Source organism: Schistocerca cancellata, chromosome 1 (assembly GCF_023864275.1).
Source record: "Schistocerca cancellata isolate TAMUIC-IGC-003103 chromosome 1, iqSchCanc2.1, whole genome shotgun sequence".
NCBI lineage: Eukaryota > Metazoa > Arthropoda > Insecta > Orthoptera > Acrididae > Schistocerca > Schistocerca cancellata.
This window is the reverse complement of record NC_064626.1, coordinates 153,525,079-153,549,449: the sequence shown is the minus strand read 5'-3', so window position 1 is coordinate 153,549,449 and position 24,371 is coordinate 153,525,079. Positions and strand designations below refer to the sequence as shown.

The following is a 24,371-nucleotide window of genomic DNA, read 5'->3' as shown; positions in this document are numbered from 1 at the left end:
TTGTGACCACGCGGTCCTCTAGCACTCAGCCATTCTCTGTTAATAAAGTTCCTTCAACAATAGTATATAAATAACTGATATATGGACCAATAATGCTTTATGATGAATCTAGAGCCATTTCCGTTATGCTACTACGTAAAGATCGCCAACCATTTGGAAGCATCTGCAGGCAATAGTTTTCAGCTGACCTTGCTTAAAAAATAAGGTGTTGAGAAATTTAAACGCCGTAAATCGATACATTTGATGCAATCCTAACAAAAATAATGTACTGCTCTGTCTCGTTTGCAGGATTACTCCAAAGAAGCAGTTGCTCATGTACAGAAGTATTTAATGAAAAACGAGGTTCCTGTTAATTTATTTGAGGTAAGTATTTACTTAAGAATTTAATTTATTTGAAACTTTTTCCGTGTAATATTCATTATAAGCTCTACGACACTTATTTTCTTTTCCTTACAGCCATACATAGAAGAAATCTTTAACCATCTACGAGGTGAACCCTTCAAGAAGTTTTTAGAAAGGTAAGCTTCTAGTCAAGTTATTTTCGATAGCACACGTAAATTACTGAAGGCTGCAAAATATTTCTTGTAAGTCAACTAATCGGCCGGTTAGATAATTACCTTCTCGAACTATTTGTGGCACAACCTGACTAAAAGAAGGGATCGCTCGAAAGGACACAGTGACATAAAGGGAACGTCAGTTTGGTAATTGATGGAGGTGTGTGGGGGGGGGGGGAGGGGGGGGGGCAAAAATTGTATGGAGACGAGAGTTCAAATTGATGTACGTCGCAGTAGTTATGTAGAGATGAAGTGCGTTGTGCAGGAGAGAATACGGGGGTGGGGATAAAAATATAGAAACATCGAAAACACATTATCTTGACTAAACGGAGTAGGAATTCCGTTGACATTCAAGATAGCTTCCAGTCGTCTCGGAATGGATAAATACAGGTCCTACATGTTTTTGGAGGGGATGTTATACCATTCTTCTTGGAAATTATTGGCAAATTCCGGTAACGACGATGAAGATGGGTAGCAATTACTCAGTCTTCTTTCCGAAGTAGAGCACAAAGGCTCAATAATACTGAGATCTGGTAACTGCGGTGTCCAGGGAAGGTACGACAATTTATTTATCCCCGTGCTCAAAAAAATCCATCCCTGGACGATGCGAGTTGTGTGAACAGAGGTATTGTCGTCTTGGAACACTGGATCACCGTTGTATAACAAACAATGTACCATGAGATTGACGTGTTGAGCCAGAATGATCACATAATCCTTGGTAGTATTGCGATCTTCCACATTACCATGGAGACCTTGGAGTACCATGATATGGCTGTACAGATCACCACCGAACCTGCCATGTTTCACTTTTGGGACGTAAGCTTGGTCAGAAGTTGGAAGCAGTATGAAACAACGCTCATCCGACCAAGTCACTTACTTTCATCGCTTCATAGTCGAAGATTAAGAGGAGAAGAAGGTAAAATTAATCAAAGATGAAATTTTTCGCCACCAGTTAGTTCTCTAGCATGTCAGTAACATTATCGCCAATTTTCAGAATTCAATTCGTGCTACAAATGTTGTAAAAGCCATCTTGTTTCAACCAACGCGCAGCCTACGCCCCCTTTTCTACGCGAATCTGTCCATGTTAGCGGTATTTTATTATTTTCCGCTACTAGAGACGACATCTGTGGAGTATAGAATGCTGTGAGCCTATTAACGATTTGATTAATTACGATTTATCAAAGAAATGCACACACAGTTGGACACACAATCTAAACGAAAGCTTTAACAACCTCATTTAGAAGAGACACCCAAAGAGAAAATTTTGCTTATCTCATATTGTCAAAATTTTCTTGTGCGATGCTTGTCTAGTGTTCAGTTATGGTAACACTGGAAGAATCATGACCCTTACGAGACTAGGATTTGCGCAGGTTGCTTCTCTGAAAACCTACTGAAGAAGATTGATGACACGCGTGTTGCTGGTTCTGAAATGTCAGTGAAGGATATCGTCAAAAGGGCGCGAGATAAGGTTCAGACTAGAAGAAAACAACTACGTGAAGACGAAAAAGACCAAATGCATGGTTAGGACCAATGTTAACGTACTTGTTTCTGGCATAAATGTTAGTTCAATCTTTTTCTGCAGTTCCTGCAAGTTTCGTTTTCCATTGTCTAAGGTCCGGCCGATGTGACCGAGCGGTTCTAGGCGCTTCAGTCTGGAGCCGCTTGACCGCTACGGTCACAGGTTCGAATCCTGCCGCGGGTATGGATGTGTGTGATGTCCTTAGGTTAGTTAGGTTTAAGTAGTTCTAAGTTCTAGGGGACTGATGACCTCAGATGTTAAGTCCCATAGTGCTCAGAGCCATTTGAACCAGTGTCCAAGGAAAACCATTCCAGATAAAAAGGTGAAATTTGCTACTGGTGTATATAACTGTTCGTGTCACAAAGTTCTTCAAAGTGCGTAACTGTAAAATTTATTGACATTATTGTGAAATAAAAATTGCTAAGTAAAAAAAAAACCAGAGTTCCAAGACTGATATTAAAAAACTGGTACACAGATTTGTTTGTCTGATTATTAGGTTGGTGCGTAAGTTCGTCGCGTTTTCTTTTCTTTTTATGTATTCTGATTGCCATGGGTTTATTTATCGATTGCAATTTTATATTGGTAGTTCAGTGTTGCCATTTGAATTTACATATTGTCATCTTGTCATCTGGAGCTAGGGAGTGAAGCTGTGAATGCTAGAAAATGGAGTCCCAAGAGGAGAAATCTGAACGTTTCCGACATTTTCTTCTGTTTGAGTTCAGTAGAGGGCTGGCAGCAGCGGAGGCAGCTACAAACATGTGCGCCATGTACGGAGATAATGCCGTTGGACAGAGCACGACAAGAAAATGTATTTCTTGTTTTAAGGAGTATCATTTTGACATTAGCGACTCTCTACGTTTAGGAAGGCCTACGGTGATTGATGAAGATCGTTTAAACGTTTTAATCCACAATGATCCACGTCAGCGTACTGGAGAAGTGACAAATGCGATGAACTGTGATCATTCCACCATCGTGCGACATTTGCATGCAGTGGAGAAGGTTCAAAAATCGGGTCTACGGGTACACAGCATGGTGCCAAGAGCACGAAAATCAGCGGGTGCCCATATATGCGTCTTTGCTTATATGTCATCAGTTGGCTCGTGAATAACGCCGACCATTCCTATCCTGTATCGTTACTACTGGTGACGAAAAATGGTGTCTTTATGCTAACATAAGGAAAAGAAAGGAGCGGATGTGCCCAAACAAATAGCAACACCCTTTACAAAGACCTGCGCGCATCCACAAAATATTATGTTTCGCATCTGGTGGAACAGCGACAGTGTGTTGTACTATGAATTGCTTCCCCGAGGTGTAACCGTCACTGCTGACGTTTATTGTCAACAACTGAGACGTCTTGCAGGCGCAATCGAAGAACAACAACCAGGAAGACTGCATGAAGCGATGGTTACAACATGATAACCCCCGCCCGCTTTCTGCTTGACACAAGAAACGCCATACGGGAGTTTGGTTGGGAAGTCAGTCCGCACCCACTTTATTCAACTGATTTTGCGCCCTCAGATTTTCATCTTTTGCGCTATGTATCGAACGTCCTTCAAGGAACTTCGTTTCCGGATGAAAATGCGCTCCAAACGTGGCTCGACGAGTTCTTCGCTTCAAAACCACGTGATTTCTTAAGTCGCGGATTCGAAAAGTTACCACTGCGTTGGCAGACTGTTGTAAATAGTGAACGAGAATATATTATTGATGACGAAAGTGTCTGTTACATAATCTATTGTGCTACGAGCATAATGCGCCAACCTAATACTAAGAATATCCTACCACATTTTGAAATTAATAGGCAAAGTAACCTTTGAGAGTTCCTCTTGTCGCGGTACGTGTTCTAAATGTGTGTATCAACGTCTGGATCAAAATATTTCACAAAAAATAGAAAAATTTCAGATCATAGGTAATAACGTAATGCCAACAACGTAATGTGCAAATTTTGATTCAATTATCTCTCAAACAGTAAATTTTATGTAATCTTACATGTACACATGTACTGTCTCATACATGGAATTTTGGAATTCAACATGCCCCGCAATTCCCTGATTATGAGGCCCCCGTCGAGTTGTTTTGGTGCTGACAAAGTTGGCGAGTGCGACGTCCAGTACTACAGTAATTTTTGCAGCTGTCGACCTCTTATTTTTCCTCACAATCCTCTTCAGTGAGCGCTCGTCACAATCATTCAGCACACGTTTTCTTCCGCATTGTGACTTAGCCCATGGTGTTTTTCCTCTTTCCCTGTACGCTTATTTTGGGTGCGCAAGCGCCTACCATGAGCACAAACACTTCGCTCACGTTCTAATTCACTTAGCTCCGATATAATGCAGTCATCACTGCACAGAGCACTGTTCTGACCACAATTGACACCTGCAACCGCCTGAGGACATTGGACATTGCAACAGCAGCAGCAATCCGTTACGGATTGTTTCCGCTCTTTACCAACTTTAACTACGAAACAATACAGTGCGTTGTAGCAATATAGCACCGGCATCTTTTGGTTAGTAGGCAATGCGAATGCGGTGTTGATTCTAGTGTGCTGCCTGCCTTGCGAGGAGGAGGCCGGGTTTCTTCACCCCGCACCGTTCCATCCGCGCAGCACTGTTTCAGTACGTGGTGATCGCCACCTCTCCTGCGAAAGGTGCCAATTTGTATTGTGCGTATAACAACAAGCAGAGGTCGCATTTACATAGAAGGAATAATTCCTGGACTTTCCAGTGTTTTGCGCATCAGTCCCTAAGGGAAACAACACTCAAATCGGCAAAGAACACCAGTGTTCACGTTTTTTTTTGTGATGTCTGGACTTCTTCCCAAAATATTGGGATTGAGGTCTTAATGTGCTGTACAGTGGTTTGGTCACCCATTATTTGTAAGTGGTCACCCAGCCACAGTTAATTATTTTTACCTGTTTTTTACTGGTATTTTATTTTTAGTTTTATCTACCTGTTTTGATGTGCTGTGTCCAATCTTGCAATTTGAACATTTCCAATTCCCGCAAAGATCGGCTCTGAACTGATCATTGTTTAACAGATCTTGGCTGCACTCGTCAACATTTCTTTTAGGAACGGGCGCTGATAACCTCGTTGTTGCGCGCCCTAAAACACTAATCATCATCACCAGTGTTCACTAGTTATGTTAACCGCGGAAAATATAGGTAGGGAGTGGAGCGTCTCTTTCGAAATGTGGTGGTGTTCCATGTTGGCACCAATGACGACTGTCGCCCGAGTTCTGAGGCCATCCTCAGCTCTTGCTGGACTGTGGCTGAAATGGTGAAGGCGTGCCTGGCAAAAGAGGTGACACACCCAGAAGACATGGTCGGATGTCAATGTAATGTCGTACACGTATGCATCATCGACAGTCATGTAGATGACGAGGGTTACAATTCTCTGTGACTCGTAGACTGGCCACCAGAGTGCATTAGTTTTGTTCGTGTGTAGTGTTTGTTACCGGGCGTGGTAGGATGGTATATAAGGAGCATGAATAGCGTCAGATGTCCAGTTATCACTATGAAGGACACGGAGGTGCTGTGTACTCGAGTGAGGCAGCGTTATCAGCACTTGACAGAGTTCGAAAGGGGCCTCATTGGTGAGTCTCCAGATTTGTGGGGCATTCTGATGTGACAGTGGCCTAGTGTTGGACACTTGGCGATGTGAGGGCAGGAATATCTCAAGGTACCGCTCGACCACGTCTGGCCACCACAAGGAAGGATAACCGTATTGTGCACCAAGCTACAAATCCGTGCGTGCCATCCGACAAGATGCAGCAGACTCCCTAGCAGCAGTCGGACTAGGGAATTAGCATCTCACGCGTAGGCTGCTGTTAACACCATAACACAAACGCCTGTGTTTGGATGGACTGATGATGACTCTCACTGTCTTCAGCGATGAACTGACGTTCTGCACTATCCCAGGTGATCATCATCGCCGGCCGCGGTGGTCTCGCGGTTCTAGGCGCTCAGTCTGGAACCGCGCGACTGCTACGGTCGCAGGTTCGAATCCTGCCTCGGCCATGGATGTGTGTGATGTCCTTAGGTTAGTTAGGTTTAAGTACTTCTAAGTTCTAGGCGACTGATGACCGCAGATGTTAAGTCCCATAGTGCTCAGAGCCATTTGAACCATTTTTTTTTATCATCATCGGCGAGTATGGCCATGACCTAGGAGAGAAGTCCCATTGTTCCATAAGTTTGGAGAAGCGCAGCGGTGTTACTCCAAGCGTCATGATGTGTGGAGTCATTGAGTGTGACTTCAGGTAGCGGCTAGTAGTGTTCGAAGGGACCCTGAAGGCACAAGCTACATCACGGACATACTGTGTCGTCGTGTGTTACCTCTCAAGTGACAGTATTGTGGTTTCATTTTTCCACGGGACAGTGTTCCTCCACACATTGCACGTGTGTCTGTGAACTGTTTGTGTGATGCTGAGATACTCCCTTGGCCAGCAAGGTCGCAGATCCGTCCCTAGTAGAACGTGCGCGGGACCAGCTCTGGCGTCAACTCTGCCCCAGTGCCAGTGTCCGGCATGTGGCAACGTCGAAAGCTTCGAGAGGTCGAAACATCTCTGACTTTCCAGGGAGAAAATCTTTAGGGAGAAATAGCAGCCGCGCGGGATTGGCCGAGCGGTCTACGGCGCCGCAGTAATGGACTGTGCGGCTGGTCCCGGCGGAGGTTCGAGTCCTCCCTCGGGCATGGGTGTGTGTGTGTGTGTGTGTGTGTGTGTGTGTGTGTGTGTGTGTGTGTGTGTGTGTGTGTTTGTCCTTAGGATAATTTAGTTTAAGTAGTGTGTAAGCTTAGGGACTGATGACCTTAGCAGTTAAGTCCCATAAAATTTCACACACATTTGAACATTTGAGAAATAGCAGAAACTTGCAGTGCGCTCTTGACGTTGTAACGGTGTGGAAGCTCTGTAAATTCGCTCTATGCAATAAAACGATTCGTGCGTAACAGTGTCTTACATCATTCGACAGCGGCCTTAGTTCCCTACTTCCACAGTACATCAGTGGTCAGTTACACCAGTTGTGGGCCGGCTTGCCTCAGGACAGGATACCATGGTTTCCCATCCGATAAGTGGGCTCATACTACCGAATTCTTTGTAAATTTGACTCGATAGTGTAAACACTGAAATAACGTTACATAGCCTCTCACCTCGTGGAAGTTTCATTTAAATAAGAAGCTCTTTTGATACTGCAGCAATCTCGGATTCAGATTTCTTGACGTGTGTAGTAAGATGGAGAATTGTATGGCTCCCTTAACAGATCAGGGATGTAATACTAACGACACCCAGTGAGGTACAGTACACTGCAGAGCGAAAAGTGGATCTCCTGAATTTGCAATGAAGAATATTAATGTCGTTGCCGGACAGAAAAAGAAATTGTAAACCTAAGAAACTGGAAAATTTAAATTTCAGATTAATTTCTTTTGCATCGTAGCAGCGGTAGCAGAAGTGGGCGATTGGCGTCAAACTTTGTAGGACTAACGGACGTTTATTAGTCATGGGGCAGTGTAGAGCATGCAGTCTCCACCCGTGCTTTTTAAAAACATGGTGACAGCTTGACACACACACAACGTCAGTTTCAGCGCCGTTAATCGGATCCCGTCGCTACGCGCAATCAATGTCTGTTTGAAATTATGAAAGGACTGGTTCGGCTCTGAGGGAAAAGACTAGCAGCTATGCTGTGCGAGTTGCCACATAAAGGAGACTGCGCTTCGCAAAATCGACGGCATTTGATTTCGTGCACAATGGAAAATTCCGGTCTTCACAATTTTTTTTTTATCTCAAATGTTCCCGTTTCTAGTTGCCGCCGTTCTCGGCATTCCGGTTAAGACCCCAGAATTATTCTCCCTTATTAATGACAGAAACTTGCACGCAACAGTTGCAATAAGGTTCATTAAAACCAGAAGTCAACTGCAGGAATAGTCTAAATTACTAATGGACCACATGACAGTACCGGACAGATAAGTGACGAAAGTCATGACTTACTCCTAGTATTTCGTCGGACCTCCTTTCGCCCTGATAGTGCAGCAACTCGACGTGGCATGGACTCAAGTCGTTGGAAGTCCCCTGCAGAAGCAGTGACCCATGCTGCCTCTGTCGCCGTATATAACTGCGAAAGTGTTGCCGGTGCAAGACTTTGTGGACTAGCTGACCTCTCGATTATTTCCCATAAAGAGGTCACAGCATCGATGACCTCAGCCGTAAATAGAAATATTAAAAAAAGTAGGAAGATTTTTCTGTTTAGCAAAAGCGACAAAAAGCAGATTTCATAGTGCTTGACAGCTCAACACAAAAGTGTTACCTGAAGTACGGATAGTGTTGAGGATCAGCGGACCAAGTTCAAAACCATCGTACAATATGCATTAGATGAGTACGTGCCAAGCAAGATCGTAAGAGATGGAAAAGAGCCACTGTGGTAAAACAACCGAGTTAGAAAACTGCTGCGAAAGCAAAGGGAACTTCACAGCAAACATAAACATAGCCGAAGCCTTGCAGACAAACAAAAATTACACGAAGCGAAATGTAGTGTGAGGAGGGCTATGCTAGAGGCGTTCAATGAATTCGAAAGTAAAGTTCTATGTACTGACTTGGCAGAAAATCCAAAGAAATTTTGGTCTTATGTCAAAGCGGTAGGTGGATCAAAACAAAATGTCCAGACACTCTGGGACCAATATGGTACTGAAACAGGATGACAGACTAAAGGCCGAAATACTAAATGTCTTTTTCCAAAGCTGTTTCACAGAAGAAGACTGCACTGTAGCTCCTTCTCTAGATTGTCGCACAGATGACAAAATGGTAGGTATCGAAATAGATGACAGAGTGATAGAAAAACAATTAAAATCGCTCAAAAGAGGAAAGGCCGCTGGACCCCTTCTTGCAGCGGTGTACCGTAGGTCTCTAGAAGAGCGTAGCGCTCCAAAAGATTGGAAAAGGACACAAGTCATCCCCGTTTTCAAGAAGGGACATCGAACAGATGTGCAGAACTATATCTCTAACGTCCATCAGTTGTAGAATTTTGGAACACGTATTATGTTCGAGTATAATGACTTTTCTGGAGACTAGAAATCTACTCTGTAGGGATCTGCATGGGTTTCGAAAAAGACGATCGTGTGAAACCCAGCTCATCCACGAGACTCAGAGGGCCATAGACACGGGTTCCCAGGTAGATGCCGTGTTTCTTGACTTCCGCAAGGTGTTTGATACAGTCCCCCACAGTCATTTAATTAACAAAGTAAGGGCATATGGACTATCAGACCAATTGTGTGATTGGATTGAAGAGTTCCTAGCTAACAGAACGCAGCATGTCATTCTCAATGGAGAGAAGTCTTCCGAAGTAAGAGTAATTTCATGTGTGCCACAGAGGAGTGTCGTAGAACCGTTGCTGTTCACAATATACATAAATGACCTTGTGGATGACATCGGAAGTTCACTGAGGCTTTTTGCAGACGATGCTGTGGTATATCGAGAGGTTGTAACAATGGAAAATTGTACTGAAATGCAGGAGAATCTGCAGCGAATTGTATGGTGCAGGGAATGGCAATTGAATCTCAATGTAGACAAGTTTAGTGTGCTGCGAATACATAGAAAGAAAGATACTTTATCATTTAGTTACAATATAGCAGGTCAGCAACTGGAAATAGTTAATTCTATAAATTATCTGGGAGTAGGCATTTGGAGTAATTTAAAATGGAATGACCATATAAAATTGATCATCAGTAAAGCAGATGCCAGACTGAGATTCATTGGAAGAATCCTAAGGAAATGCAGTCTGAAAACAAAGGAAGCAAGTTACAGTACACTTGTTCGCCCACTGCCCATTGCCATGCACCATCAGGTGTCTTGCGGAGTATGGATGTCGATGTAGAAAGTTGGATGGGATTCATGTCGGGTAATCTGAGTGGCCAAATCACTCGCTTCAGTTGTCCAGAATGTTCTTAAAACTAATTGTGAACAACAGTGGCCTGGTGACATGACACATTGTCATCCATAAAAATTCCATTGTTTAATGGCTTCAAATTGCCTCCAAGTAGCCGAACATAACAATTTACAGTCAATGATCATTTCAGTTGGACCAGAGGACGCAGGCCATTCCATGTAAAGACAGTCCACATCATTATGGAGCCACCATCAGCTTCCACAGTGCCAGAAATCAGGACTTATCTGACCAGGCCACAGTTTTCCAGTAGTCTAGGGTCCAACCGATATGGTCTGAGGTCAGGAGAGGCTCTGCAGGCGATATCGGGCTGTTAGCAAACACACTTGGTTGGTCGTCAGCTGCCACCACCCATTAAAGACAAATTTCGCCACACTGTCCTAACGGATACGTTCGTCGTATATCCTACATTAATTTCTGCTGCTGTTTCACGCAGTGTTGCTTGTCTATTATCACTGGCAACTCTACGCAAATGCCATTCATTAATCGCCAGTTGCGGTAAGGTCATGATGTCCTCCTTTTTTTGACGGCGACTGTGGTCTTCGTGGTGTGAGGTAATGCCGGAAACTTGGTATTCTTGGCACACTCTTGACACTGTGGACCTTGGAATGTTGAATTCCCCAACGATTTCCGATATGGAATGTCCCATACGTCTGGCTCCAACTACCTTTCCGTTTTCAAGGGTTACTAATTCCTGTCGTGCGGCCATAGTCATGTCAGTCAGAAAAGCTTTCCGCATGAATCACCTGAGTACACATGACAGTGCCGCCAATGAACTGCCCTTTTGTACCTTATGTATGCAATGCTACCGCCGTCTGATTATGTGCATGTCACTATCCACTGACTTCTGCTGTCACTTCAATGTGTGCTGTGAAGAACTCGCTTTTGTTATAATGCCATAAATACGTAAGCAGAATGTGGGATAATCGGGATGAGGGCAAGTGTCAGAGCTGGGCCCAATTTAGTAATCAGGTTTTTCTACCAACCTCCAACATAGAATATTGAAATGATAAAACGCTTCGGATAAAATTGGTAAAGTATCCCACATAAATTCCCAGATTTTGACGTAAGTGGTAGGCCTAGATTTTAATCTTTTGGCTACAGACAGGGAGACATCCATTTACAACAGGAGTTTGTATCGGAGATTCTCTTGGTATTGTACTTAGTGTATTTTATGAAAATTATCTTGAGCAGATAGATAGCCCTAGTCTCTTGAAAAATGTGTTAGTTCTGCATTCAACAGAATTTTTGATTCAGTGATTGTAGAGGTCTCTGCTGTCATCAATCACCAGTGTCAAATGGAAAGTAAAGAAAAGGAGGGAGATGCATCTGCTTAACAAGAGCGACAAGAAAATGGTTGGAAATTATTTGGGCAACCAGCAGCAAACACTTGACTTTGGGAAGACAAATGAAATCATCTCCATTCAGAAGTGTTGTAGGTCACATGTTTCACAAATTTTCCTCGAGAAGATAGTGAGTTGTGGGAAGGTCCCACCATGGCTTAGTCACCGTATGAGATAGTATTCATGAAAGTGAAGAGATTTGCACAACAGATTAAAAAGTAGCCAAGTCTTTACTGACTAACATAGGTGAAAAATCAAAACAAACATAAACACCTCTACACTAGAAGCTTTCAGTGAACTGAAAACCATTATATTAGCTACTATATTACCATCATTAAGAGAGATACGGGGTGATGTGAAAAAGAGCATAGTAATACCAAGAAAATCTTGTGGGTTGAGTATGGTACTTTCGTACGTTCAGCAGTTACTATAAACTGATTTAGGATTAAGTAAAATTTTGGTTAGGCAGTGTCGAACAGCATTCAGCAATTTTTGGAACTGCATCATAGCTGTACTGTTGCTTCATTCTAATATACTTGGACCATCTTTGCGTTCTAAAAGTAGTAATCAATTGTGCATCCTGTACACGTAATCCTGTATCATGAGTTTGAAACAGTTCCGTGGCAGCAAAGTTTTGTGTGTGTGTGTGTGTGTGTGTGTGTGTGTGTGTGTGTGTGTGTGTGTGTGTGTGTGTGTGTGTGTGTGAGAGAGAGAGAGAGAAAGAGAGAGAGAGAGAGAGAGAGAGAGAGTCACTTTTAAATAATGAAAGAGCCCCATTCATAATGCATCACAGTAATTATGTGGTCTAGAATGAAATGAGTAACTTAATACATACAGTTACACTATGACCTAAGCTTTATTTAGTATAATACAGATTCTTTCATTTATGTTTCAGTGATAAGTACACCCGTTTTTGCCAGTGGAAGAACCTAGAGTTAAACATTCAGGTATGTATAGAGTATCACAGTTTCACTGACTTATAAACCCTGTGGGTGATATATAAGGGGCATTCAAATGAGACCCAGTCACGCACTTTGTCATACGTTGCGAATCGATGTCCACGAATAGCTTGTGTTAGAGGTCCAGACACATGAAAGTCCAACCGAAACTGCTGAAATGTCATCTTCACTGCATTGGCTGTGTGTGGGCAGACATTATCATGCAAGAGGATAATGCCATTGGAAACGATGCCTCGGTGTTTCGACTTGATGGCTCGTCTAAGGTTCTGTAAAGTGGCTTGATAATGCTGAGCATTGATGGTGGTTCTCGGTTCCAGGAAATCAACAAGCAGTGGGCCCTTGTGGTCAAAAAAGAAGGACATCATGACCTTACCAGAACTGGTATGCACGGCCTTTGATTTCTTTGGAAGTGGTGAAGTTGCGTGTTTCCACTGCTTGCTCTGACACTTGCTTTCCGGTTCAAAATGGTAACACCATTTTTAGTCACCTGTGACAATACGCGACAGAAAGCTGTATTCCTCCTCATTATAATGTTGCAGATGACTCAAAGACAGTGCCATTCGAGTATTGCACTGTTCGGCAGTCAGTTGGTGGGGAACCCACTGTGCACAAATTTTTCAAAAGTTCAAGTGTTGATGCATTATGCTGTGGGTGGTGCCCACACTAATACCCAGTAATTGATGGATCTCATCCATGGTGCTGTCCAAGACTAAAACATTCACTTCCGCAACCATTTACTGTGTGATGACATGATGAGCATGTCCAGGACAAGCATTGTCTTCCAGTGAGTCATGCCCGTCAAGGAATAGTTTGTGCCATTCCACAATGCTTGGATGACTCCTTGGATAATTCAGACTGTACTCACCATACACAGCCTTCATCCGTCGATACATTTCACGACCTCCAACTCCCTCTGCTGCCAAAAATCAAATCACTCCTCATTGTTCCTGCTTGTGTATTTGTGTATTGTGTATTTAACCGGGAGCCTAGAGGCTTTGTCCTGCCGTAGCCCTCAGTGGTTCACAACAGGCCACAGCAGCCCACCTGCCCCACCGCTGCCCCCCACCAAACCCAGGGTTATCGTGCGGTTCAGCCCCCCAGTGCCTCCCCCCCCCTCCCCCCTCCCCCCCTCCCCTCTGGAACATCACCTACCAGATGAGTGTAATACAAAATGTTTGTGTGGTAGAGTAATTATAGCGTAAATATGTGTGGAGATGGTGTTTGCACAGCAACCACTGACATATTGTAACTGAGGTGGAATAAAGTGAACCAGCCGAAATTCACTGAGGCAGATGGAAAACCACCTTAAAAACCATCCACAGGCTGGCCGGCACACCGGACCTCAACACTAATCTGTTGGGTGGATTGTTCCTGCTTACTCACCTGCATGTTCAGTAGTGGACGATAACTTGTTGTGTGACCACCTTCTCTTTGGCATGAAACCACACTGGCGCTATGCAACATCAAACGGTGCATGCGTGTCAGTCTCTCTACCAATAGATAGCGTCACCATACCCACAGTTACGTGGTGCCACTTTATGTGTAAGGCAAAGGTAGATGCGCTGACCAGGTTTCATTTGAATGAACTTCATATATGCCACGTAATTCTGTCTTTTACTGCTTTACTAAAATTGTAAAAACATTGTAATATCATATTAAGATGGACAGATATGGTTCTTGTCTCCTTTCTGCATTTTGTTGCTGTTGCTCCGTGGTTCATAGATAGTAACTAATTTAAGAAGAGGCCAATCAAGACAAGCTAACAGCTGTTATTCATATGAATTTGATTGACCCTCCTAAAATATCATTATATGTTACAATTTAATTTTCTTATGATGTGAAGCATGATTAACAGACTTTGCAAGATTATTGCAGCAGTTAGTTTTCTTGCACAAAAGAACTCTGTAATTTCTCTATCTGAACTGTTGAGAAATATCATTATGAACTTCTAACATCTCCTTTAAACTACAGTCTGATCCTGTACATCCATAATGTGATATTCTATAGATATGTTATTGTCTTAATGTTCTCAGATAAGTCTAGTCTCTCTTCTGCTTCCCACTCTTTCATGAATCTGTTAATTTCTTTGTTGTCACACCTCGAGCAACTTCTTGTGAGGCTTTGCTCATTACAGCTCTGTTCCATGTAATCCCATAATAACTGCTAGGGGTGATTATATTTTATAACAGTACATTGTATGTAGTGCATACAGCCTGATAAAAATGATTAATCTCATTAATGAGAGTGTTGGTTTGATGGAGCAATCCTAAACACTAGTATCCACAGCATAAACAGCAAAAAGAGAAAGCTAGATAAAAAATTGTTTGAGAGTATGATTCACATCCTTACCTGGCCATTCATGTTTTGATTCTTGATTCTCGTATATATATATATCAAAGTCATTTATGGAACAGTTTCTTTGGAGGGGAAAAGAGATGGGGTTGGGAGATGAAGCAGGGGACATGGCCTTACCCTATGTGAGTCTTTGGACTGTCTCTAATGACCTTGTCATCAATGGGAAATTAGAACTTACTCTTCCTTTCTTTCTTAGACACAGAATTCTTCCATGACCAAGTGTGTATTAACAAATGGTGATTGTGCCATCTGTTTTAATAAGTGTCAAGATCTAACTCAAGTCAACAACTGCAGTTCATTTATTCAGAGTCAAATTTAACAGGAAAGAAGGAAGCTTAGGATTAAGCCTGACTCCGAACATAACAAAAGTTTAACAGTACACTCGTTTGTGAAGAAAACTGCCATGTGACTGGAATATCTAAAGTGTAGATTTGTGATGATGTAGAGTCATTATTAGTTTCACTCTGGGATATTATTGTGAAGCTGTAGTCCCTTTGATAAAGCAGTTGTCATTTTTACTGTTTTTGTCCTAATGCTGTTTAATATAGGTAATGGTGATAATGAGTGTAAGTAAAGGAACAGTAAAAAATAAAATAAATGAAGTGCCACACTTCTGGTTTCTTAGTATATAAAATTTAAGATATTAATTGCAGAGTACAATGCAGGTTGTAAAAGTCTTCAAATGGCATGAAAATATACATGCTATGAAACTATCATCTGGTCTTTACAAGCAATGGTGTATTTGTATTTCATCAAGTTCCCTAGTTACACAAAAATAGTGGACATATGAAAAAACTAATAATAGCTACATCAATTAAATTTACAACTGCAGTTTGCACCTGTTCGATAAATATACATCATTAGTGAGCTTATGAGTATCCTTCATGCAATTAGAAATGAATGGATGGTACCATTTCTTATGTCTTGTGCTTTTAGTTAGTGTACAATACAATTAGTACATAGTTTCTGTTTTTTCAGTTAACAATGAATGACTTCAGTGTCCATCGGATAATTGGAAGAGGTGGATTTGGTGAAGTTTACGGGTGTCGAAAAGCAGATACAGGAAAAATGTATGCAATGAAATGCCTGGATAAGAAACGAATAAAAATGAAGCAGGGAGAAACTTTAGCTCTTAATGAGCGAATAATGTTGTCTCTAGTCAGTACAGGAGTAAGTAATCTGCTGTAATGTTTACTGTCAGTATACTGTTGATCTTTTAACAATCTGTGTAAGATTGTCTTCTTGAATTTTGCAGGTAGACTGCCCTTTTATTGTATGTATGACATACGCATTTCACACGCCTGATAAACTGTGTTTCATCTTAGACCTCATGAATGGAGGAGATTTGCATTATCACTTATCCCAGCATGGAGTTTTTAATGAGCATGAAATGAAATTCTATGCTGCTGAAGTTATTTTAGGTATGTTGAAAACTATAATTTTAGTGATGTTAATGTAACTGTGAAGTTGTTTTAATTCAGCATCAAGATTACAAAGTGTTTCACTGCATTACCATGTGCCAGTGAATTTTACGGTATGAGTGTATGTACGACCACCCACTCTCCCACACCCACCCACCTACCCACCCACCCACTCACCCACCCATCCACCCACGCAAACCCCACCCACCCACCCACCCACACACACACCCACACAAACCCACCCACATACACACACAAACCCACACACAAACACACACACACACACACACACACACACACACACACACACACACACACACACAGAGTTACACAAAAGCAGCCACCCCACTTTCATTGGAACTGGCCATATCTGGTTCTTTGTAATAGCCCTCACGACAGCCAAATTATGAATTCTGTTGTAATCAATACTTTCACTTGTATTAAAGTTAGTGGAATTGATATTTGTGTGTTAAACACTTGTTTTAATATTTGTCAATTGGTATTGCCAAGCTTACTTAAATCTTTCTTCAAGTCTGAGTGGTTTTATGATGATGGACGGTCTTCATGATGCTCAGTACATCATTACAAAAACTGTCAGTTTTTTTTTCTAAAGATTTTTTTTTAAACTTTATTTGAAGTTTTCTGATGGAGCTCTTGTATCTCATGTTGTTCATAGAATATCCCAATGAGAAGCTGTGTTGCAGCAATTTGACCTACTACTTTTTTCCAGCTTCCAGTACAGAAAACATTCAGTGGCTATTAATTCAACCTTATATGATACAAAAATAACATTGTATTCATTTCACATCTACTAATATTTGATATAATTTTTGTTTCATTATTTTATTTTCCAATATTCAGGTGTAATTTATACTTTAGGTCTTTTTGATGTCATAGATTCAAATTTTACTGATATTTTTGTAACATAATGCTACTCTTTGACTACCAGTAATCCCCACTGAATAAGGTAGCTTTGTGGAATGAGTATCTTGATCCCAAATGCTACCCAAATTTTCTTTCACTCTCTCTGTGTTAATTACAAAGCAAGATGGTGCCGTAATAAGACACTGGGCTCATATTTGGAAGGTCAGAAATTTTGTTAGCCCACTCCCTGACGTCTGAAGCTTGACTGAAGTGTACTTGACACCCAAATTGGCAATGTCATATGCCAGATACAAAATAGTAAGTAGTCTCAATGAGATTGTAAACGTTTATGTTACTTGACACAACTTTACCCAACTCTATAAAAAATTGGTTATCATTACATTTTCGCTACTTGAGAGGGTCCCCCTGAAAAACGAGTGGTCGTAAACTATGGAAATTAGTGGAAACATTTGTAAGGAAGAAACCTTTTTAAGGACAGAGGAGAAAAATCAGATAATCCATTGAAAGAAAATTTCCATGTGAAAGGTTAACATTTGTTAATTGTATATCATGTTTACATTCCAGTTTACAAACGTTTCTTAATGTGATGACCATTTGCATCTGCAACAGCCTGGAACCACTTTATAGACTGCAGCAGAAAATTTTTAACACTTCTTGAATGGTGGACTATGGAATGTCCAGCTGTTGTGACACAGCTTGTGCACTGCTTGAAGATCGTACATTGCGTCCAGCATTCTCAGCCATGGCAACAGCAACTTCTTCAAAAAATTGAGCCACAGTTGGCTCATGACCTCTCCCTGGAGCAATTTCCAAATTGTCAGTTAATTCGAACACCCAAATAATGTTCTGCAATGCATGTGCGGAAAGCGGACCTTTCCGTATTCCTTTAATGCATCGATACTCATTCAGAGCAGCAGCACTATTGCTGTTATTTTGATAAAACAGATTTACAAGTAAAGCACTGCTTACCTTTACCAGGCAGAAGGTGACTGTCTTCAAGTGTAATACACACTGACACTTGTATTTCAGCTCTACAGTGCTGCATCAGTACCGGCACCTAACAGCCGGCACCTATCAGCAACTCATGACACTGATCCCACTAACAAGATAAAACCTGCAGTACACAGTCTAAACATCATTCCATAAAGTTGGGTAACCATATGGTAAATAGTTTTCCATCTACACTGGGTGAAGTAACAAAAGTGTAATTATATCCACTCTGTATATTGGTGAAGTCAAAACTTGTTTAATACTAATTTAATGTCTGCAGAAGGCATGACAGTGCTGATGCTTAACATGATCAGTATGGGTACTTTACAGTTCAACAGTGACTTAGTGACAATTGTGCAACAGAACCCTGTCAGTGGAACAAACTCACCATACGAATTGAACTACAGGAAGTGGAGCATCTGAACCTATATAGATACGCTCACAACAATATACGGAGCACACAACTGGTGCAGGCAGCTAACGATTGAGCACACACCAACAATCAGCACAAGCGCAATTCTAGATCCATAACAATTTAACTCTGCAGGAGTGTCAGTGTGGTCTGCTTACTGCTACTCTCAAGTAAACACTTCTGCCTGTATGATATGACATGTGTGCTTTCAATGGCAGGTTTCTCAATTACTCAGCTATTCTGCCCATGCCGTCTCCATTGGGACGTCTGCTAGTAGGGATGCTAGATCCCCGCTCCCTGGGAAGATTACATACGGAAAAAATGACCAGGCTTGGGTTGCGGCCTCCAGAGCAGAACCAGAAAGAGTGCTGTAGAACCTGGCAGTGGTCCAACCAACAAAGGAGGCACACCGATGCTGCCGGCTGTGCTGGAAAGGTAGAAGGACATGGAGACTGCAACAGTGGTAGATCCCTCAGTGGCAGGGCAGACAAGGTCACCTTCATTTGAAAAGGGGGAGAGGAGGTGGAAAGGGAAAGGGGGGTTCAAATCATGGTCTCCAGCATGGCAGGCAGATGCACAAGCCACCCTGGGGCCCGAGGGAGGCTGCAGGCAGTAGGAGGATGGTGGAGAGCAAAGAGGGGGTGACAATGGTGAGGCACAGTGCTCCAAGGGGGGAGTCCACTGTATGAACAACATTATGATCTTCCCTGCCATTCAGCAGACTGAAAGGCCACAGTGGTGACACTCCAACAAAGCATGGGTGCAACTGATTGGCATGATGAGTCAGCTTCTCCCGATTGACGTCCACCACAAATTAGTGCTGATCTTTGTGGCACACAACAACACCCGGCAGTCATGCCAGACGAAGTACTGGGCCCAAGTGGTAATCCAAAGAGGAAAATGCAGTGGACTACAGTGGTCCATGGCGTGTAACTCAGGGTGCAACAAATCCAAGAAACCCATGGCTGGAACCCATGCAAACATTCACTAGACTGGGCCCGTTGACCGACGTCACCCAGTTCGTAGCCAGATAACTCAACAATACATTCTTGTGGGAAGAGGCAGAACAGACTTCCCCATCTGAGTCTTGAATGTATGCACAAAGGGCTCCATTTCAAAGTTAGAAGCTTGTGAAATAGGACGGTAATCAGATTTTGGATACCACTGTGGTTGCAAAAGTCTTCAAATTCCTGTGGCACAAGTTGCCTACTGTTATCAGACACAACAGTCCTAGGGAATCTCTCTGTGGCAAAAATGACTGACAACACATGAATGGGGGCAGTTGACAATGTGGATGACAGCTAGGCTATGTAAGGGAAATTTGACAATGCATTGCCCACCTACCTGTGCATGTTGCCCAAAAATGGACCTGTGAAATCAATTTGCCCTGTGTCCCAAGAGTGCTCTGGGACTAGCAAAGGAGAGAACTGATGCAGAGGGGCAGCCTGGTTCTGAGCACAAACCCCTTAAGTCTGTATCAGATGTTCAATGTCATGATTGATCAGTAGCCAGTAGATGTGATTTCACGCCAACACCTTCATTCTAGTTATACCTCATTGTGATGCATGAAGCAACTGGAGAATCTAAGGGCACAACAGTGAGGGGACAACCACTTGACAGAATTGCTCCACTGTGGCGAGCTTGAGAATCCTGTGGACAATGTTTGGTCAAGCATGATTCGCATCCAAAGACACACACTCTGGCTAACTGATCTGGACTACTGGAATGATTTTCTGGAAAACTGGGTCAACAGCCATGGTAGTCACAGCCTCTTGTGCTGTCAATGGAAAATATGATAGTGTTTGCTGCAAGGCATCATCTATTGTGACCACAAGAGCCTCTTACCAGTACAACCCCAGATTGGGCCCAACCAATAGCCATGAGAAAGTGCATCAGCACTGGCATGCTGGGCAGTGGAATGGTAATGAATGTCATAAGAATAGTTAAAGAAAAATAGGGCCCACCAATGCAACCAGTGGGCAGTTCTATCCGGCAGCTTGGAACGAGGACCAAACAAGGAAACTTGCTTATTACACAATTGCTGAACTATCACTGGAAACAGCCACATACATTAAATATTTGCAAATATGTATGTCGACCAACTCAAAGTGGAACAATCAAATAAAATAAATCATAGGAAAGGCATATACATGACTGAAATTCATCAGAAGGATCTATAGGAAGATTAGTTTACTGATGAAGGAAGTAGCTTAGGAAACCCTCATATGACCAGTCAGTCACAGAGCCTTGCAAGATTGCAAGCTCATACCCAGCAAGTTGCATGGGAATTAGCTGCCTGCCTTCCTCCTATCTCTCCAGAAAAACAGTTATGATCTTTGCAAGATGAACTCATATTCTGTCCCACCAACCAGCCAGATGTAGCAGTTCAAGCAAATTCAGAATGTGTAATGGATACTGAATAGTTGTATGTGTATTCAGAGAATCATTTGTCATGAAATGTCGAAACTATTGTATCATTAATCAATATTCTCATTGCAACTGTGAATTCCAGGTAGCTCTAGTTTCCAAACACTCCCAGTAAAGTTAACCTTCAGTTTGCTATGTTTTTTCTTGTGTTAACACACAATGTCAGAAACTACTAAATACAATTACAGAAAATATTTGAATTTAATTTAATGTTACATACCTGACAGCAAAACAATATCTACAAATCCCGTACAAACTACGCACTGTGAGTTTATTGCATTGTAGGTAGCAGATACCTGTTATAAAGTGGTAGCATTATTATGTTTCTTTATTAATAAATATAGTTTTTCAATACTGTCAGAGTTTCATTTTGTGATTTATTTCATCCTCTGGTGTTTTACTTTCATCATTTTGAGGAACATGGTAGATTGCATTTAGTGAGAGCAGTGTAAAACATTTTTTACATAAATTGAATACATTGGCTACATGAAAGTACTAGTGCAGCAACACAATCTTCTAGTAAACAAATAACCTGTTTTGTCTGGTTGTGTATCCCTAAATTTGCTGAATGTTGTTACATAAAAAATTTGTTCTTTGAAAAATGGACACTTATTAATGTGGAGCAGGTAGTATGTCTACTCGTGTGATAATGAGTAGACCTGGATAAAGGAATTTATTAACAACATAATTTGTTTAGTCATGTTTGCAGTTGTAGTCAGGTGGAGGAAAGAAAGGCAAAAAAATCAAATGCACTAATGTTTTAATAATATGATTTCTTCTGTTTTTTGACAGCACATCAACTTATGTCTTTGTTTAATATTCTTATTTTTAAATTTGTTACATGTCTATTACAGGTTTAGAACATATGCATAGGCGTTTTATAGTATATCGTGACCTAAAGCCAGCGAACATCCTTTTGGATGAACATGGGCATGTACGAATATCGGATCTCGGTCTAGCATGCGACTTCTCGAAGAAGAAACCTCATGCAAGTGTGTAGGTATTGCTTGTGCTATTCTGTTTCAGTTTTGCATCAATGCAGTGTTATTAGTAATACAAATTTTTGCCAGTGTTGTGGAATGTTTATTTTCTCTCTTTACTATGTAAGGTAATAAAACATGACTCTGATACTTATCTTCCTAATAAGCTTTGAAGAAAGTTTTGTCTTTCATTTCTTGTTTTTTACTTGTTTGAAACATATATGCACCAAGAAAAATATTTAATGAATATAAAGTTTGGTCTTTCCTCTTCAACTGTCAGTCCCATGATTGTTGCATTATCTGTCCCGCGAGCATCTAATTCCCTTTAACATCATCACTCTTACACATCCATATATGTTCCTTTTCTTCCAGCCATTTGTTTTGCATACTTGGGCCTCCTCAAATTTTCTTCTGTGATACAATTTGATGGTGATGCTAATAGGTTTGCATTATAAGCACACCAGACAAAAAATTAGTCCATCCCAAGAGATATCATGTGTACCATTGATAATGGTCTTAATTTATTAAGGAAGACAGTCCTCAGGTTTCTTCAAGTATGCTGTGTCCAGGTGGTACCACCCAGGATTGATTAGATCTTGTAGAGCTGTCAGACTGTGGGGATGTCAAGTACTATGTTGCACCTGCTGTTCCAAATAGTCCTAGATATTTTCCCTGGGATTAATATCATGTGATTTAGTGAGCCAGTCAAGGTGCAGTAGGGAGTCTGAGTACTCAGCAGCATGCAGTCCTGTAAACACAGCTGTTGTCATCTTGGAAGGTAGGAGTATACACAACCCACTCATCATGAAGATATATAAGAAAAGGCAACACTTGATTATCAGTAATTCTGAAACAAACATCCTGGTTCATTTCGGGAAGGCAACACTTGGTCATCAGTAATTCTGAAACAAACATTCTGGTTCATTTCTTATTAATAAAACCATTTTAGATATTATCCAGAGATTATGTTGAGGCTGTGGATTTACACATGAAGAAAATAATCCTGGTTCATGTTCACAGTAACCTGAACAAATTGAACCAGGTCATGGTATACAAAACACTGACCTCCTCCTCCCTCAAAAAAGAAGTTACAGAACCATCTACGACCTGAACTCAACACTTTGCATTGCTTCAAAAGAGTCAGAATCCTAGCTTGTTGGACCAAACTACATGCCTCCAGTCAGCTACTGCCCAGTTTCTGTGTTGTTTGGCCTATTGAATATATACAGCATTAAGTAGCACTGTGAGTAATGGCATTTTGTGAGATATCTGACTGCAGCTGTCCATTATGTGCTGTTCTCATAACAATGTTCACTCTGAAACTGGTTGAGATGGGTGTGAATTCACTGAAAGCAATATTTCTTGTTGGCTTTGAAACCAGTTGTCATTGACAGTGTCCAACACTTGTCTCTGGTCCATGTTGGTTCTGATCTTTTTATAACTACTGTTCTTATGCTGCATTACAACACAAAGTCTTGTCAGTGTGATTATTTTTTCCAAAAAAGAATTTTCTGCATTTTGCATTTCAGTTAATTTGTGACAGGTATCCACAGATCATTGTTGTTCTTTGGGAATCAAGGCACGCAGGAAAAACTTTCACACACTTTCCTCTTCTTCAAAACATTTTGGAGAATTTTCGTGAACACTTGATTTAAAAATGTTGCTCCTTGCAATTTGTGACAAAACAGTATTGACACAATATAGCCGCACATCCACTATTTCACACTGTCTGTTCACAAACAACTGGTCAAATGTATGCCTGTTTGTTTATACTTGGTGGTTCAAGTTGCCCCTGGAGTTTTGCTCTGTCACATAAAGCCACTTGGAACTATTTGGATGGATGGTGTATGTTTAAAATTCAGCTAATGAGAGCTGCTTTAAACTAGTTGTAGCAAGGTAGACATAGTCAATTACACATATTATGTAATGTAAGAATGCTTTTCTTAATGTCAATAAAAGCTGTGGAACCCAGGGTTCAGAAATTATTCATGATACCATAACATTAATAATGTATGAATGTTTTAATTTTATACTGAACTGCATCTATAATGGCGAAAGCCATGTGGAGTATTCAAGCAGAAAATAAATCAGATTTGTTGTGTCACAGCTACTGATTGTGGACATAATTGAGAATGTATTTGCAGATTAAAAAAGTGTAAGGGTACAATACCATCTTTCTCTTGTACTGTTGAAATTGTGTATTGAAGAAGCAGAAGAAGCAACATAGGGAGTAAAACAAAGGTTCAGAAATCTAATTGAATTTCAGGAGGGAAGGATGTCAAACACAATATTCACTGATACGGCTATTCTCTATGAAAGAGAGAAATAATTACGAGATTTGTTGGATGGAATTGGGAGGGGGGGGGGGGGGGGGGGGGAGATCTGGAAAGAGGATATCAATTTTGATCTGATGATGGCATATGTCACCTGGAGGATAGTAGATGTACTAATAAAGGTTTCAGTATCATCTGCCACCAGATAACTTAGTGGCATAGCTACCAAAGTGCCATCTGCATCTGCCTTTTAATAGGGAATGCTCATGGCCAGAAGGCTCAATGTGGTGCAAATCTGTGAAGCAAGCAGGCATATGGTCCCGTCAGAGAAT

The 24,371-nt window shown here is 41.5% G+C and overlaps 1 protein-coding gene across 1 annotated transcript in view; it reads left to right on the top strand.

The window, feature by feature from the left end:
* The window catches only part of LOC126167332 (G protein-coupled receptor kinase 1), a 1,141,113-nt gene that overhangs the window by 1,081,991 nt on the left and 34,751 nt on the right, over window positions 1-24,371 (top strand). Inside the window, exons 5-10 of the mRNA XM_049920468.1 lie at window positions 289-363; window positions 457-518; window positions 12,233-12,284; window positions 15,630-15,821; window positions 15,907-16,072; window positions 21,641-21,782. Of these exons, the coding sequence (XP_049776425.1) occupies window positions 289-363; window positions 457-518; window positions 12,233-12,284; window positions 15,630-15,821; window positions 15,907-16,072; window positions 21,641-21,782 (689 nt within the window). The remainder of the gene's footprint in view (window positions 1-288; window positions 364-456; window positions 519-12,232; window positions 12,285-15,629; window positions 15,822-15,906; window positions 16,073-21,640; window positions 21,783-24,371) is intronic.